Source organism: Macaca fascicularis, chromosome 16, assembly GCF_037993035.2.
Source record: "Macaca fascicularis isolate 582-1 chromosome 16, T2T-MFA8v1.1".
Lineage (NCBI taxonomy): Eukaryota > Metazoa > Chordata > Mammalia > Primates > Cercopithecidae > Macaca > Macaca fascicularis.
Genome location: NC_088390.1, coordinates 79,696,329 through 79,712,675, shown reverse-complemented (window position 1 = coordinate 79,712,675; position 16,347 = coordinate 79,696,329). Strand labels below are relative to the sequence as shown.

Below are 16,347 nucleotides of genomic sequence, written 5' to 3'. Positions count from 1 at the left end.
CACACCCCAGTTCATCCTGGGTTCAGGTCAGCAGCAAACCAGCCTCACAAGAGCCCAGCAGCCCCCACTGTCCTGTAGGGAAAACCAAGGCCCAGGCAGATGAGGGCTTTGTGCAGAATTGTCAAGGAACAAGTAGCCAGAGTCCCTGTTCCTGGTCCCGGGGTCATTTCATTCTTTCAGGAAGCCCCTCTGAGCCTACTTTGTTCCATCATTCAATAATCCACTTAGTGGCCAGGCGCGGTGGCTCATACCTGTAATCCCAGCACTTCGGGAGGCCAAAGGGGGTGGATCATCTGAGGTCAGGAGTTCGAGACCAACCTGACCAATATGGCAAAATCCTGTCTCTATTAAAAGTACAAAATTAGCTGGGCATGGTGGTGGATGCCTACTCAGGAGGCTGAGGCAGGAGAATCGCTTGAACCCAGGAGGCGGAGGTTGCAGTGAGCTGAGATCACACCATTGCACTCCAGCCTGGACAACAAGAGTGAAAATCCACCTCAAAATAATAATATTAATAATCCACTTAGTCAATAAATAGGTCAGGCACCTACATGCTCTGTTATTTTACTTAAAGCTCATAACATCCCTGCTAAGATGCTGTGGACACCCTCACTCGGCAGAACAAACTGAAGCCAGGTTAAAGGACATGCCAGGGCCAGCGCCATCACTGGGTCTGAGCCCAGCCTCCTGGTTGCAAGGCCTGTCTCACTGATGACTGGTGTGCCTGAGGGACATGGGAAATGACGCGAGTCCCGGCTCCCAGGGAGGCCGGCAGTCAGGAGTGTTTGGATTCGTGAAGCACAGAGCAGACCCCCACCTCCTGAAAGCTGGCCCAAGCCTCCCCTCTAGTTGCTGTGATTTGGGGTGCTGAGGCATCCTCACTTTTGCCCTGAAAAGCTTGGTGGACTGGGCACAGTGGTTCACGCCTATAATCCCAGCACTTTGAGAGGCCAAGATGGGAGGATCACTTGAGGCCAAGAGTTCGGGACCAGCCTGGGCAACATAATGAGACCCTGTCTCTACAAAACTTTAAAAATTAGCCGGGCATGATGGTACACACCTATAGTCTCAGCTACTTGGAAGGCTGAAAGTGGCAGAATGGCTTGAACCCAGGAGGTCAAGGCTATAGTGAATCATGATTGTGCCTGAGCAACAGAGCAAGACCTTGTCTTTAAAAAAAAAAAAAAAAAAAAAATCGTGGCAGATATAGGTGATGGAGGGCCATATGAGCTCCTGGCTGAACCCCAGAGGTGGAGCTGGAGCGGGGCTCAGGTGGAGGACCTGGTCAAAAGTGTGTCCCCCCAACTCTGGGCTTTTGGTATTTTTATGGAAACACTTCCTGAACAAATATATGATTCTAGTCCCATGGGATGCTGCATAAGGGAATAAAAATGGAGATGGAACGTATTTGGGCTGCAGAGATTACATTAAACAGGATGGCGAGCGGTCTCTTTTCTTTAGATGCTGATGGACCCTGTGGCTACTCAGTAGACACAGACAGTAGTGGCTTTTCTCGAACTTACTGAGCCACGGAGCCCTTCTCCCTGAGAACAGCAGGCAGGACCGTGCTCTGAGAAACACAGCATGGGCAATGTGGCTGTATGGGCTGGGGGAGTGTTTCAGCCTAACCTCAAGGAGTGAGGCCCCTTCCCAGGGTCCCGGGGCCCAGGCCACGGCCTCTGCTTCTTCCCCATGTCCTCCAGTGCCCTCAGTGGGCCCTACGCCTGGTGGCCCCTGCAGTCCCCACTTGTGCCTCCCACAGGCGTCAGCAAGATCGTGACAGTGGACGTGAAGGGGAACAGCCCCCTGTGGCTGAAGGTGAAGGACCTGGCGGAGGGGGTGACCTACAGGTTCCGCATCAGAGCCAAGACCTTCACCTACGGGCCGGAGATCGAAGCTAACGTCACCACAGGCCCTGGAGAAGGTAGGAGAGCAATTGGCCAGGCGTGTCCTCCACACAGCGGTTCAGCCCCCTCAGTCGGAAGGGGCCCCCGGTGTTAAGAGCTGTGCTGGACCCTGGAAACAGAGCGGAGGACAGAGCTCACGCTTTCCCCTGGTGCCCAGTGACCACTCCCTCCGCTCCCTCCTCCTGGATTCCGTACTTTGATTAATGGCATCAGTGTCCTTGGGTTCCTCAAGCCACAAACCCTGAAGCAGCTCCCCCTCCTCTCCCACTTAGGCCCAGTGCACAGGCCTGGCCCCCCTCCCCTCCCACTTAGGCCCAGCCCACAGGCCTGGCCTGGCCACTGCGCCTGCTCCGTTTTTTCTCTCCCCGCTAATTGCGCGGCCTCCTTCACTTCCGTCCTGGAAGGATGCAGCCTGGCAGGTGCCCCTGCCTTTCACCCAGCCAGAGCCATCTTCCCACGCCCCTGAACCACCCCTACCCTCCAGGCAGCGGTTCTCAGAGCAGGGCACACTAAAACGCACATTCCCAGGGTGGATGCTTGGAGGGGTTGATTTCCTGGGGCTGAGATGGGACCTGGCAATCTGCACTTACACAAAAGCCTCTGGAGGCTGTGACAAAGTGGCACCTTGAGAAACACCAGATGGAGCAGGTCACCTATTCACAGCCAGGGCCCTGCCTCCCCCACCTCACCACCCAACCCCTCCGCAGAATGCCCTTTTGTGTGTAACTGTCCCCCTACCGCACCACCCCCTCCCACCCCAGGAAGTCTTCCTTCATCTTCTGTATTGTTCTGTTGTTGTTGTTTTGGTGTTTTTGTTTGTTTGTTTTGAGACAGAGTCTCACTCTGTCATCCAGGCTGGAGTGTAGTGGTGCAATCTTGGCTCACTGCAACCTCCACCTCCCAGGTTCAAGCAATTCTCAATCTTCAGCCTCCCAAGTAGCTGGGATTACAGGTGATTTCCACCACGACCAGCTAATTTTTGTATTTTCAGTAGAGACCGGGTTTGGCCAGGCTGGTCTCCAACTCCTGACCTCAAGTGATCCACCTGCCTCAGTCTCCTAAAGTGCTGGGATTACAGGCATGAGCCACCGCACCCAATCGTCTCCTTTAAATGTCCTCTTCACCTCCCTTTCCCTCCCACCCCTCCTCCCCCAAGGCATTTGCCATGGTCAAGGTTTAGCCCTCCAAAGTCCCTGTTACCAGTCAGTGTGGACTGTCCTGTCCTGAACACAAAAGCCACCTCCCAGGCCACTCTGCTGCCTCCCTCCCTAAGAAGGGGTACAGCCCATCCCGGACTTCCCCTAAAATCCCATCTCCTCCTCTGCCCGCCCTTTCAGCCAGGAGTGGCGAAGGCGTCCCCTCCCCAGGGGCCTGATTAGCCTGACTGAGGAGGGGAGCCAGGCCTGGGAGGCCAGCCCGTTCTGGTCTGTCACCTGCCCTACAGGCCGTCTTACCCTAATGGCTCAGGCTGGCTACGCTTCACTTTTTCTTTCTGGCCAGTCACTTTCTATTCCCCACAGTCTGGTTCTGCAAAGAAGCCCTGGGCTCTAGGGCAAACTCAGGACAAAGCCTGCAGGAGGGCCCAGGAGCCACCCAGCCACTGTCCTTCATCTACCCCCAGCTCCGCCCCACACTGCCTCTCACCGGAGCCAGCTTCCTGGGAAACAAGTAGGAGAGAGAGCTGGCAGGCAACTGAGGACCAAGCGTTGGCAGTGGCCTGGGGACAGGAGAGGCCTGTGCGAAGGACAGGTTATTCTATCCTGAGGCTTGAAGTGTCCCAGGTGGGAGGTGGGGAGGTGGAAGGAGAGAAAGGGCAGAGGGTACAGAGAAGGTAGTGGAGGGCACTCTGAGAAAGACAGAACCAGCAGGGCACAGTGCTTCACGCCTGTAATCCCAGCATTTTGGGGGGTCAAGGCAGGTGGATTGCCTGAGCCCAGGAGTTCAAGACCAGCCTGGGCAGCACAGCAAACCCCCTCTCTACAAAAACAAAATTATCCAGGCGTGCCGGTGAATACGTGAAGTCCCAGCTACTCAGGAGGCTGTGGTGGGAGGATTGTTTGAGCCCAGGAGGTGGAGGCTGCAGTGAGCTGTGATCGTGCCACTGCACTCCAGCCTGGGCAACAGAGTGAGAACATGTCTCAAAAAAAGAAATAAAGAAGCCATCCTCCCCACATGGTGTGGGTGCAAGGCGGGGTCTGCAGTGGGGGAACATGCAGCCAGGCAGTGGTTGGACTCGCTGGAAGCTCCTGGCCCCAGAGAACGTACGGGCTCCATCCTCAGGCCTGAGCACTGTCCTGTGCGGGATAAGAGTACAGGGTCCTAGGGGCTGCCTGCCCTACCACACTCTCTCAGGCGTGTCCATCCCACCTGACTCTGCCCTTCGGCTGCGGACAGCCTGCTCCTTAGGGAAGGAAGGAAATGGTGCCCTCTAAGACCGTGGGGTGGGCATAGGGGCCGGGCAGGGCTGCCAGGCTATGTGAGCGATGGAGTGGGCATAGGGGCCGGGTGGGGCTGCCAGGCTATGTGAGCGATGGAGTGGGCATAGGGGTTGGGCGGGGCTGCCAGGCTGTGTGAGCAATGGAGTGGGCATAGGGGCTGGGCGGGGCTGCCAGGCTGTGTGAGCGGGTCCCTGGCCTCCTGTCTGGCTTGCTGGCTCTCCAGGGCCCTGGGGGAGCATCAGTGTGAGGCTAGACTCTGCTCTCTTCCTGGTAGGCATCCACAGAGACCCCCCTCACCAACAAACCAGGTGGCCACCCACTCATGCACTGGTTCCCTCCCTCATCCCCTAAGCACAGAGGAAGCACCTACTGTGTGCCCAGCTCTGGGGGTACAGAGCCCCACCTTTGATGGGGAACAGGATTGGAGGTGACAGTATGTGGGATCAGGATTCTGGATGGGCACCCCCAAGAGAAGGGGCTCAGCGCCCCTTGTAGACAGACACCTGGCTCCTCTCACTGCAGAAGTCACTTCCTCTCATCTGCTCCGGCTCCTAGGGCCGGCTCCCTGACTGGCCCACATCCCAGCCTGCTCCTGACGTACCTTCATGCCAGGAGAGTTGCAAGGGGCCCGGTCCTTCCTCCCTCCTCCTAGCAGCAGAGGCTGCAAGGCCTCCTGGGGCATGAACCCCCTCTCCCTTTGTCTAACCTGATAGCAAATGCAGTTGAGGTTGGGGGATTTCAGGAGGGAGGGCGGACATCATATCACTTACTAGGAGGGAGAAATTGTGGACTCTTCAGCCCCATTCTGACCAGCCCCCTCCTCTCATGGGCCCACTCTGCCATCATCGCACCCACCTCTATTCCGCCCCCCTGCTTCCTGCCCCTGATCCAGGACACAGCCTTCAAGCCTTACCTTCCAAAAGGCCCTTACAGGGGTGGAAACTGAGGTACTAGAAGGCTATGTGAATTGATCAAAATCACCCATCTAACACGTTCTGGGCTGGAACCCAGGTCTCCTGACTGTACTCTGGGGACCTTTCTGGACCATTCCATTTGTTTTCTGCCCTGGGGTTTGGAGTGTGGAGCAAAGAGGTGGCCTAGAGGGGACAACAGTCCATCCTGGCAGGCCCAGCCTGAGAGGCACTCTCAGGCCTCGACATTTGCAGGGCTTCCTGGCGGCTCTCTGTCCAGGGTTGGTTTTGTCACCCAGCGCTCCTCCTCGAGCCCAGGGTGATGGGCTGGGTGGCTGTTCTGGGTTCTATACATCCCTTGCCTCTGTGTGCTGTCTGCAGGTGCCCCAGGACCGCCTGGCGTGCCCATCATCGTGCGGTACAGCTCCGCCATCGCCATCCACTGGTCCAGCGGAGACCCAGGCAAAGGGCCCATCACCCGCTACGTCATCGAGGCCAGGCCTTCAGGTGCGCCCCGCCCTGCTGGGCTGAGACCCCATGGCTCACTGTCTCCCTCCTTCCCGGGTCCCTCCACCTGGGGCACGTGCGTCTGTCGTCCGCCTGAGAAGGCGCCTGTGCTACAGGTGAAGTCACCTGGCCCTGTTGAGGAGTGGGAAACCAGGTGGGGTGCTCCTAGAGCTGGATTCCTGGCTAAGTAACCCCCAGGAGGCCCCCAGAGAATGGCTCTTAGTGCTAGCTGAGGACCAGCTTGGGTTGAGGATTGCTCAGGAAGCCAGAAGCCCGAGCATGTGGCACACGTGGCTCACACACCGAATCCTCCACACGACCCCACTGATGGGTGCCCCCTAACTAAGAAGACCCCAGCTGCCTCTCAAAGCCCTGTCTCTGCCATCATGGCTGTCTCGGTGGCTGCTGTAATCGTACCAGCCTCTCCTGTCAAGCCTGAAATTGAATCACAAGAACTTCCAAAGCCATCAGATGAGTGACAGATAAGTCACTCCAGGGGGCTGCTCTCCACTGCTCCAGTTTCACCCATCCTGACACCCGCTTGCTGGGCTCTGCTTACTCGCAGGAGCTCGCAGCCACTGCCAGCTCCCTGCGTTGCTAGGTTTCCAAGTTAATCAGAGGTGCCAGAGTCAGCAAGAACAGGAGGCCTGTTCTCTGTATCCCATGGATCCACGATTAGGTGATTAAAATTGAGAAGGAAAACAAGGCTTTGTTGCTCTAGCCCAAATAGCAAATGACAATCATAATGGGACGTCACCAGGCATCTCGGTAGCTAATACTTCTGATGGGGAATATGGAAACATCCCAGTGACAAATTGTTAATACTTTGAGGTAGCTAGGCACTAATCATCCCAATAGCAAAGAGTTAATAATTCCAGTAGTTCCTGGAAGCCACTAGCACCGCTCCTGCCTTAATCACATGCTAAGAATCGCAGTTGCATGTAGTGAATACATCTAGCTGCTCAGATCTGCTGCGTGACCAGAGGATGCACGCAGGGCTGGCTCTCTCCCCACTCCAGATGGTCCCTGCCTGGCCCTCTGGTGCCGGCTGCTGAATTGGCCAGGAGACCACTACGTGCTTCTCCCAACCAGGGCCTGCACCTGTTTATTCCACCCAAGTTGGCCAGCTGGGGTGCCAGGCTATGGAATGTTGGCCCCTGACTCTGGCCCTGTTGATTCTCCAGTGTTTCCTGGGAGGCCCAGCGTGAGACTCTGGTGTTCCAAGTTTGAGGGCTGTGACTTGGTCCACACTGGTGGAATCAAGCCCTGAGCATAAAAGTAAGGACCAAGCCAGGGCCCTGTGAGAAACCAGGACTTGGAGCAGGGCCAGGGCCAGAGAGCAGAGGACAGGATCAGTAACCAGGCAAGGGGAGGAGGGAGGAGAGGGGGCAAGGGGCGTGGTGGCCTGTCCCTAAGGCTGTTTGAGAGCAGGCTGCTGTTATGGGGTGAACATCTCTCCCCTCAATGCCCCCGTTCCTTCTTCTGTGCTTCCCTTCTCATCCTCAGGATGGCATAGCCCTTGTCCTACACTTGCCCCTGAATTGCTTGTGCTTCGGGCTAGGCAAGATAAACTAAATACACCCTCTTTCTACAAGCCAGGAGCTGCCAGGCGCTGCAGACCCAGGGAGGGGTTCGCTGAGGGATTTACAGCCCCAGGAGCCTGTCCTGCACATCAGCCAACTCCTGGGCTGGTGGCTGGAGCCCCAGCGTGACATTCCAGCAGCTTCTGGCCTGGCCTGGTTGCCCCAGCCCCACCCTTTGTCCCTGTGTGGGGTGGAACAAGGGGGTTAAACAGCAGACAGGAGATCCCAGCTTCTGGAAGGCAGGAGCAGAGGCTTCAATGATCCCAGCCCATCCAGCAAACACAGGTCCAACTCCTGACTGCATTGAGCAGGGGAAGTTCGGTGCCAGAAATGAGGTGGCCCCAGGCAGTAACGCCAGCTCTGCTGCTGACAGCGTGGGGCTTTGGGAAGATGAGTGAAGCTTCCTCCAGGCCTTGGTGTCCTCATCTGTAAAATGGGGACAGCAGTTCCTCCCTCTTGCCATTGCTATGGATTTGAAAAGGAAAGCATGTAGACCCAGGATGCTTGACAGAGGCGTAAGTGTCAGCTGTTGTCACCGTCATCATCGTTATGACATCATTCAAAGATGAGTGAGAGAATTCAGAGGCATGTGAGGAAAATGGATTTGCACCCTAGTACTAAAATTTCAAGGCATGAAGTTCTGAAACTGGGCACCTCATGCTATGAAAAGGCCAGGGAAGAAAGTTTCCATTTATTTATTCAACAAATGGTGAGAAGGTGTCTGTGCTGGGTGCTGGGCTAAGGAAGACTTAAGATGAATTAGTCATGATCCTTGCTCTTGAGGGATTTCACAGCCAGCAAAGGGGAAAGAGAGAAAGAAACATATTAAACGAAAAGATGGGCCAGGCATGGTGGCTCACACCTGTAATCCCAGCACTTTGGGAGGCCAAGGCAGGAAGATCACAAGGTCAGGAGATCAAGACCATTCTGGCCAACATGGCGAAACCCTATCTCTACTAAAAATAAAAAAATTTAAAAAAATTAGCTGGGTGTGGTGGCGCGTGCTTGTAATCTGAGCTACTCGGGAGGCTGAGGCAGGAGAATCGCTTGAACCCGGAAGTCGGAGGTTGCAGTGAGCCGAGATCATGCCACAGCACTCCAGCCTGAGTGACAGAGCGAGACTCCATCTCCAAATAAATAAATAAATAAGTTATCCAGGCGTGGTGGCAGGTGCCTATAATCCCAGCTACTCAAGAGGCTGAGGTAGAAGAATCTCTTGAATGGAAGGCAGAGCTTGCAGTGAGCCAAGATTGTGCCATTGCACTCCAGCTTGGGCGACAGAGCGAGACTCCGTCTCAAAAAAAAAAAAAAAAAAAGATGGAGTCGTAGCAGGCAGAGGCTCAAAAACAAATAAGACCAACAATGAGGCTGAGGTTTGGAACCCTGGAGCCTTCTGTAAGGACACCTCTGATGCAGCCTGGGTCCCCATGGCCTTCCCCAAATTGGAAGGATCCACACTGGAAGTGGCGAGGCAGCCCCCTCATCAGGTCCCACCACTGGGTCCAAAATTCAGACAGGACGCCAGAGCGTGGAGGCGCCTCTGCTGCAGTGCTCAACTTACACGACTGGGTCTGTGAGAAAGTATGGTGAGGAAAACAAATAAAATCATCATCTCTAGGGAAGGGCGGCCCCGAGCTGGGCACACCTCTGGCGGGAGAGCAGCTTCCACCAGAGGGTGCGGAAGCAGAACGGCGAGATTGGCCACTGGACGACCTGCCTGGAGCAGGCCAGACAGAGAGGACCTGCGAGCTGGGCCTCACTGATGTCCTTCTACCATGAAGAGCAGTCTGACCAGGCCCAAGGTGACTTGGATACTTTGGTTTCCAAATCAGCCCCGCACTGCCACCAGCAGGAAGATGCACCTCTCTCGGGGCCAGGCTGACCCCATCGGCCCCACCCAGAGCGTGCAGCCAGGGCCCCTCCTGCCCTCCCCACCAACATGATGGATGCCCCAGGGCTATGGCACAGGCTTGCCTCTTCCCTGACCCAGGCAGCACCCACACCGCTCCGATTAAACAGCGTGAAGGTGAATGCTATCCCACGAGGGCAAGGCCCAGAGAGCCACGGATAAAGAGCAGAAGGGGATCTGAAGGAAGCTCAGGTGCAAAGGACAGAGGTGGCTGAGGCCAACACGGGGTGAACAGACAGGGGACCCCTGGGGCGCCCGCAGTCCCTCTTTCTCTTCTCTGCTCTGCTCCTAAGAAAGAAGGTGACTGAAGAGGAGCTCGCCAGATCCAGGCAACTTGATTAAACCCACTCGGGAAACCCAAATATTTCCTGTTGGCTGAGCCTGGTGGCTCACACCTGTAATCCCAGCACTTTGAGAGGCTGAGGTGGGAGGATCGCTTGAGCCCGGGAGGTTGGGGCTGCAGTGAGCCGAGAGCACACCACTGCACTCCAGCCTCAGCAACAGAGTGAGACCCTGTCTCAAAATAATTTTTTTAAAACCAAATCTTTCCTGCAGCTGTTATTTAAAAGAAACGAAAAAGACTGGGTGTGGTAGCTCACACCTGTAATCCTAACACTTTGGGAGGCCAAGGCGGGCCTTGGCCTTCTGAAGTCAGAAGTTCAAGACCAGCCTGGCCAACATGATGAAACCCCGTCTCTACTAAAAAATACAAAATTTAGCTGGATGTGGTGGAGTAAGCCCGTAATCCCAGCTACCCGGGAGGCTGAGGTAGGAAAATAGCTTGAACCTGGGAGGTGGAGGTTGCAGAAGCTCCGCCTCCCGGGTTCACGCCATTCTCCTGCCTCAGCCTCCCGAGTAGCTGGGACTACAGGCGCCCGCCACCTCGCCCGGCTAGTTTTTTGTATTTTTTAGTAGAGATGGGGTTTCACCATGTTAGCCAGGATGGTCTCGATCTCCTGACCTCGTGATCCACCCATCTCGGCCTCCCAAAGTGCTGGGATTACAGGCTTGAGCCACCGCGCCCGGCCGGCTCACACCTTTAATCCCAGCACTTTGGGAGGCCGAAGCGGATGGGTCACCTGAGGTCGAGAGTTCGAGACCAGCCTGACCAACATTGAGAAACCCCGTCTCTACTAAAAATACAAAATTAGCCAGGCATGGGGGACTCGGGAGGCTGAGGCTGGAGAATCCCTTGAACTCGGAAGGCAGAGGTTACGATCAGCCGAGATCATGCCATTGCACTCCAGCCTGGGCGACAAGAGCGAAACTCTGTCTCAAAAAAAAAAAAAAAGAAAAAAAAAAAACACTCTTACTTTTGTCTCCTGCCACCACCACTGTGTATGTTTTGAATTAGGAAAGGGGGTTAGAAAAACAGGGCCTAGTTAAGTAAAGAAGAGGGTATTCCCATATGGTAATATCTTAGGCAGTCACTTAAAATCATGTTTCCAACCGTTTTTAATGATGTGGAAGACAGAATCTGTAGTGTTCTGCCTGCACAAGTGCTAACTTGTTGAGCCTGTTTCTCTGGACGGTGGTACTGTCATTGGTTGTGACAGTACTTTCTGCACAGTACATATCTTTTAATGTACAGATATTTTAATAAAAAGAATAAAAGAGATGCTCCAAAAGGTGTCTTTTTTTTTTTTTTTTTTTTTTTTTTTTGAGACTGAGTCTTGTTCTGTTGCCCAGGCTGGAATGTGGTGGTGTGATCTCAGCTCACTGCAACTTCCATCTCCCAGGTTCAAGCGATTCCCCTGCCTCAGCCTCCCCAGTAGCTGGGATTACAGGCCTGTGCCACCACACCAAGCTAATTTTTGTATTTTTAGTAGAGACAAGGTTTCGCCATGTTGGCCAGGCTGGTCTCGAACTGCTAACCTCAGGTGATCCACCCGCCTTGGCCTCTCAAAGTGCTGGAATTACAGGCGTGAGCCACCGCGCTTCGTCCAAAAGGTGTCTTTTTCAGAAACTTCAAGGGAGGACCAAGGCCTGCGATTCCGTGTAGAACAAGATGGAACCAACAGGCCCAGCCCTCAGGGAACATAGGACGGGGCTGGGAGCGGGATTTGGGGTTCCCCCTCATCTCCCAGGGCCTCCCTCTCTGTGCTCCTGCAGACGAGGGACTATGGGACATCCTCATCAAAGACATCCCCAAGGAGGTGAGCTCCTACACGTTCAGCATGGACATCCTGAAACCGGGCGTGAGCTATGACTTCCGGGTCATCGCGGTCAACGACTACGGCTTCGGCACCCCCAGCAGCCCCTCCCAGTCTGTGCCAGGTACCAGCCTGGGGGCTGAGGGAGTAGGGGAGCCCCACAGCAGAGCCTGCAGGCTGACGCGGGGCAGGGGGGAAGGAGGAGACGCATCAGGGCACCAGGAGCATGTGGCGGGAACCAAAACGCATTGTCCCCTTGGGGCTGTGAAGAGGCAAGTCCTGGTGCCCAGGCCTGGGTCAGCCCTCAAGGCCAGAGGACGCTAGGGGCCTTGATCTTGGGGCTCCCTTTTAAGGACCCCAGAAGCCCCGGGTAGGGGCAGAGCAGAGGGCCCAAGATGCAAACTTCCATGCGCTTATCACCCAGGACGTTCAGGGGCTCCAGGCCATAACTGTCTTTCCATGGAAACCTCCAGCCCCAGCGTGGCAGGGTCAGCAGCTGCAGAGCAGTAGTGACACAGGCGGGCCTTAGGCCTGACTGGGCAGTACCCGGGTGCAGCAGGGTCACCACCCCTCCCGTTTTCCTCCCCTCATTCTTCCTGTCTGGCATGTCTTAGAGCGCACAAAGGGCTCTGCTCTCTAAACCCATGACCCAAAATGTTATTGCTAAGCACTCTGAATACAAAAGCCCCTTCCCGCAAGCAGAAGCACAACTCAAAGGAACCCAGCCTCCTCCCCGTGCCACACATTGCCCACACTGAGAGAACGAAATCTTTTACCCGCATTGGTAAAACCAGATCCTGGGACAGAAGTGCCTCAAGGCTGAAACAGAGAGCCCACCCCTTGTCCACACAGCATGAGTAGTCCTGGCTGGGTGCAGAAAGCACAGTCTAGGGGTTTTGAAAGAAGGGAGCGCTTCCTGGAAGAGATATCTTAAAGACCCTCTCACCATGCTCTGGATCGTGTAAATCTTTCACCTTTTACTAAAGAACCCCTGTGTCCATCCTCCCGGTTCCCGCTGCCTTCTGTCACCTGCAAAAATTTCACTCCAAACTGAACCTCAGGAAAAGCTCTTTCAGCCTCCTGCAGGCCAGAGAAGCACCTTTCCCCATGAGATTGAGGTCTGCTTATCAAGATAGCCCCTAGACAAGCACAAAACAAAAAAAGAAAAGGGGCCGGGAATGGTGGCTCATGTTTGTAATCCCAGCACTGTGGGAGGCCGAGGCAGGTGGATCACCTGAGGTCAGGAGTTCGAGACCAGCCTGGCCAACATGGTGAAACCCCGTCTCTACTAAAAATACAAAAATTAGCCGGATGTGGTGGCAGGCGCCTGTAATCAGTTACTCGGGAGGCTGAGGTAGGAAAATTGCTTGAACCCAGGAGGTGGAGGTTGCAGTGAGCTAAGATCATGCCATTGCACTGCAGCGTGGGAAACAAGAGTGAAACTCTGTCTCGAAAAAAAAAGGAAAAGTAGCCAACCCACTGCCACTCTCCCCTCCTATGTCCCTGGCAGACATCACTAATCAATCTTAGCACTCTTTCCTGTTGAGCCAGGTAGCCACCTCAGAACTCATCTGACATCACCCCTCCAGGGAGCACTTTACCAACTGATCAGAGTGGGTACTTGAGGTGAAACTATCCTTACAGAGGTTCTCCCTCATTCAGAGGGCACAGACCCTACCTTCCCATAGATTGTGAGCATTTGGTAGGGTCCCAACCGGAGCAGGAGATTTGGAGGGAGGAGGGGGCTGAGCACCCTATATACCTGACTCCATCCATGCTCCAGCCCAGAAAGCCAACCCCTTCTACGAGGAGTGGTGGTTCTTGGTGGTCATCGCCCTGGTCGGCCTCATCTTCATTCTGCTTCTGGTCTTCGTGCTCATCATCCGGGGCCAGAGCAAGAAGTACGCCAAGAAGACAGACTCGGGTGAGTAAGCTGGCACCAGCCGTGCTGGCTGGACTTGACTTTTACGTATCTCCCTTTTGGCCAGGACAGGGGTGATCAGGTCCCTCTCCTGGCAGCACCTCTGCTCTGGTGGGTGGGGAAGCCTGGGGTTTCTACACACAATCTCAGCCTCTTATGTTGGTCTCAACTCTACCAAGAGAAAGGGGGGATAACCCAGCCAGGTGGGAAGTGGTATGGGAGAGGGGAGGCCACAGTCCAAAGGGTGTCAATCTCCCCGACTTCAGGGAACAGTGCCAAGTCTGGAGCCCTAGGCCACAGCGAGATGATGAGCTTAGATGAAAGCAGCTTCCCTGCCCTGGAACTCAACAACAGGCGGCTCTCCGTCAAGAATTCTTTCTGCCGAAAGAACGGCCTGTACACCAGGTACTGGGCCCTCTGCGGGGGTGGGGGGCCAGGCCTAGCAGTGCCCAGGTCGGGAGAATGCTGGGGAGGGCCATAGAGCAGGCAGTGCTTACCTGGCCATACCTTGTCCTGGGAAACACCATTCAAGCCCCAGGGCTGGGAATGGTCAGCAGAAAGACCGGTGAGGCCCCAGCAGGACAACAAGGGGCCTGTCCCAGTCCCTACCATGCCCAGTCACAACCTGGGGGTGAGGGCGCACTGGGGAGAAATTTACAAGGAGGTAGCTACTAAGAGTTCCTGACAGTGACAGCAGAATGCAAATAACTGGCAAAATGTTGCAAACCAACCTACTGCTGTTCGGAGCCAACTGCCAGGGAAACGGCCCTGGAGATCGTCGCTTGCCCCAAAGGCAAGACAGGCCCAGCCAATGCAGACCGAGCAAACACACCTTAGCGAAGGATGCCTGAGCACCCCCATTATCGCTGTGTCCTACCGTCTTCCTCCCCATCTGGGAAACCCTCTCCCCCGGTCCTTATTTCTACCTATTAAAGGACAACCTCCTATCCCCATCAGCCTCAAAGGGCAGCATCTGAAAGCAGCCCATGAGGACAGGACCAGGCTGGTGGCGTGAGTACAGCTGCTGTTTTCTCCCGACTTCTTTCTAACCCCAGCCCCTCCTAGTCCCTACTTCTTATGGCCACTGGGCTGCCCATTTGCAAGGGCACGAGCAGCTGCTAGGGCCCACCTGACCCTCCCCTGATGTGTGGTGGTTTTCTGTTCCCCTGAGCTCAAGAAAGACTGGGCCAGAGGGCTCCTGTCTCCGGCCTCAGCCCTATTGGCATTCCCAGCTCACTGGAGGCGGCAGTCAGGAGGAGTCCAGCCTCACTCAGGAGCTCACAAAGCTTCCCTCTGTCTCTGTCTTAGAGGGACGAAGCTACGTGTGTGTTCATCTAGAGGATGGAGGGAGGGGCTCCCAAAGCCGAGCTCTTATCCTCTGCCAAATCCAGCCTTCCAAAGAAAGAGCTGTTTGAGGCCCCCACAGCAGGCCCAGCCAGGCTGGCTCCGGGGCCCTGCCACATGTAACAAGGGGGCATTTCACACATGGCCTCACCTTCGCCTGCCCTTCCCAGCCTCTCCTACCCACAGTGCACACACATCCAGGCCACTGTGTGCCCCCAAAGCCACTGGGTGTACACAAAAACCCCATTTGCACCAAAGCAACCCCAGGATGTGGGGTCCTGAACCCAGCCACGGTGACATCCCCCCTACATTCACCCTGCATGTTGCCGTGACAGCATTAGCCTGGCACCCCATTTTTCCCTCTTTGCCCTCCTCCAGGTTCCTATCTCCCAGGCCCAGGCCCCTGGAAGGCAGACCCAGGAAGGAGGAGGAGCACAGGGTGGCGGGGATCCATGCCCCCCAGGCCCTGCTGTGGTCTCCCTAGGCCAGGGGAGGCTGCTCTGAGTGAGTGCACCTCTCAGCCCCACTCCCCACTCTCTCTAGGTCTCCCCCCAGGCCCAGCCCGGGCAGCCTGCACTACTCGGATGAGGATGTCACCAAGTACAATGACCTCATCCCTGCAGAGAGCAGCAGCCTGACCGAGAAGCCCTCAGAAATCTCCGACTCTCAGGTGAGGGCAGGAGGGCCAGGTGTCCTGCGGAGGGGAGGGAGCAGCGCCTCCCAGAGTGGGGCGGTGAAAGTAGATGGGCTTTCTTCCTTTCCTTCATGGGGCAGTAAAGACTAAAGGGCCCAAGAAATCACCCTGAAGTCATATATGGGCCATTTGTCCCCTCCCAAGTTCTGCTCAAAGTTTGCAGCCAGTGCTAATGGGGTCCCGGGAACCTTGATCATAGGGGGTCCCCCGAAGATCATGGCCCTCTCTACTTTCAGGGGTCGCCCCACAGGCTCAGTTGCTCATTAGGTCTGGCCTGCAAGGGAGCATGCTGAAGGTGTGGAAAGGGAGACTCTGGGGAGAAGGTTGACACACAGCCCTGCATTCCAGGCCAGAGACCTGGAAAAATGCTCAGCTTCACTACTCATGGATCAAAGCAAGCTTCAGAAACAGAGGGCTGGGTGTCCTGGAGCCCCGAGGATGAGATGCAGTGTAGACCAGGGGGATGTTAAGCTTTGGAGCTTTGGACCTGAGTGTGAATCCTGGCTTTGCTGCCCGTGACCTGGGATGTCCTGGATATGCCAAGTAACCTTTCTAAGCCTCAGTTTCCCCATCTGTGGAACAGGCAGGGGTGATAATAGGCTCTGTCCTGAGGCCATGGGGAGGATCTGCTGAGATTAGACACAGACAAACTCAGCATAGAGCCAGGCACACGGCAACCATTCTGTAAATGTCAGCTTTTATATCAAGAGGGGGGTCAGTGCCTCTGGAAGACACCGAGCTTCAGAGGGCAGACATTAGGTGGGTCACGCAGGGACACCGTGTCCCAGGCTTGTGGGGGAGGGGCTGTGTGTATTCCAACCATGCAGCCTGACAGCTTCCCACCCCCACCCTCTCTGCCTCAGCCAAGCCTAGTGGTTACTGAGGAAAGGGCCACGAAAGGCCACGAAAGGCCACTGCGTCCCACGCCCTGGACCTTTCTGCCCAGGCCTGGGAGAGGAAGTGAAGGAAGAGGTGCCAGC

General features: G+C 55.6%; 1 protein-coding gene across 2 annotated transcripts in view; it reads left to right on the top strand.

The window, feature by feature from the left end:
• Nucleotides 1-16,347, top strand: part of SDK2 (sidekick cell adhesion molecule 2) — a 313,701-nt gene that overhangs the window by 282,910 nt on the left and 14,444 nt on the right. For both annotated transcript variants that reach the window (XM_005584829.5, XM_005584828.5), the window contains 6 exons: nucleotides 1,763-1,924; nucleotides 5,638-5,763; nucleotides 11,368-11,532; nucleotides 13,192-13,332; nucleotides 13,596-13,734; nucleotides 15,217-15,343. In XM_005584829.5, coding sequence (XP_005584886.3) covers nucleotides 1,763-1,924; nucleotides 5,638-5,763; nucleotides 11,368-11,532; nucleotides 13,192-13,332; nucleotides 13,596-13,734; nucleotides 15,217-15,343 — 860 coding nt within the window. The remainder of the gene's footprint in view (nucleotides 1-1,762; nucleotides 1,925-5,637; nucleotides 5,764-11,367; nucleotides 11,533-13,191; nucleotides 13,333-13,595; nucleotides 13,735-15,216; nucleotides 15,344-16,347) is intronic.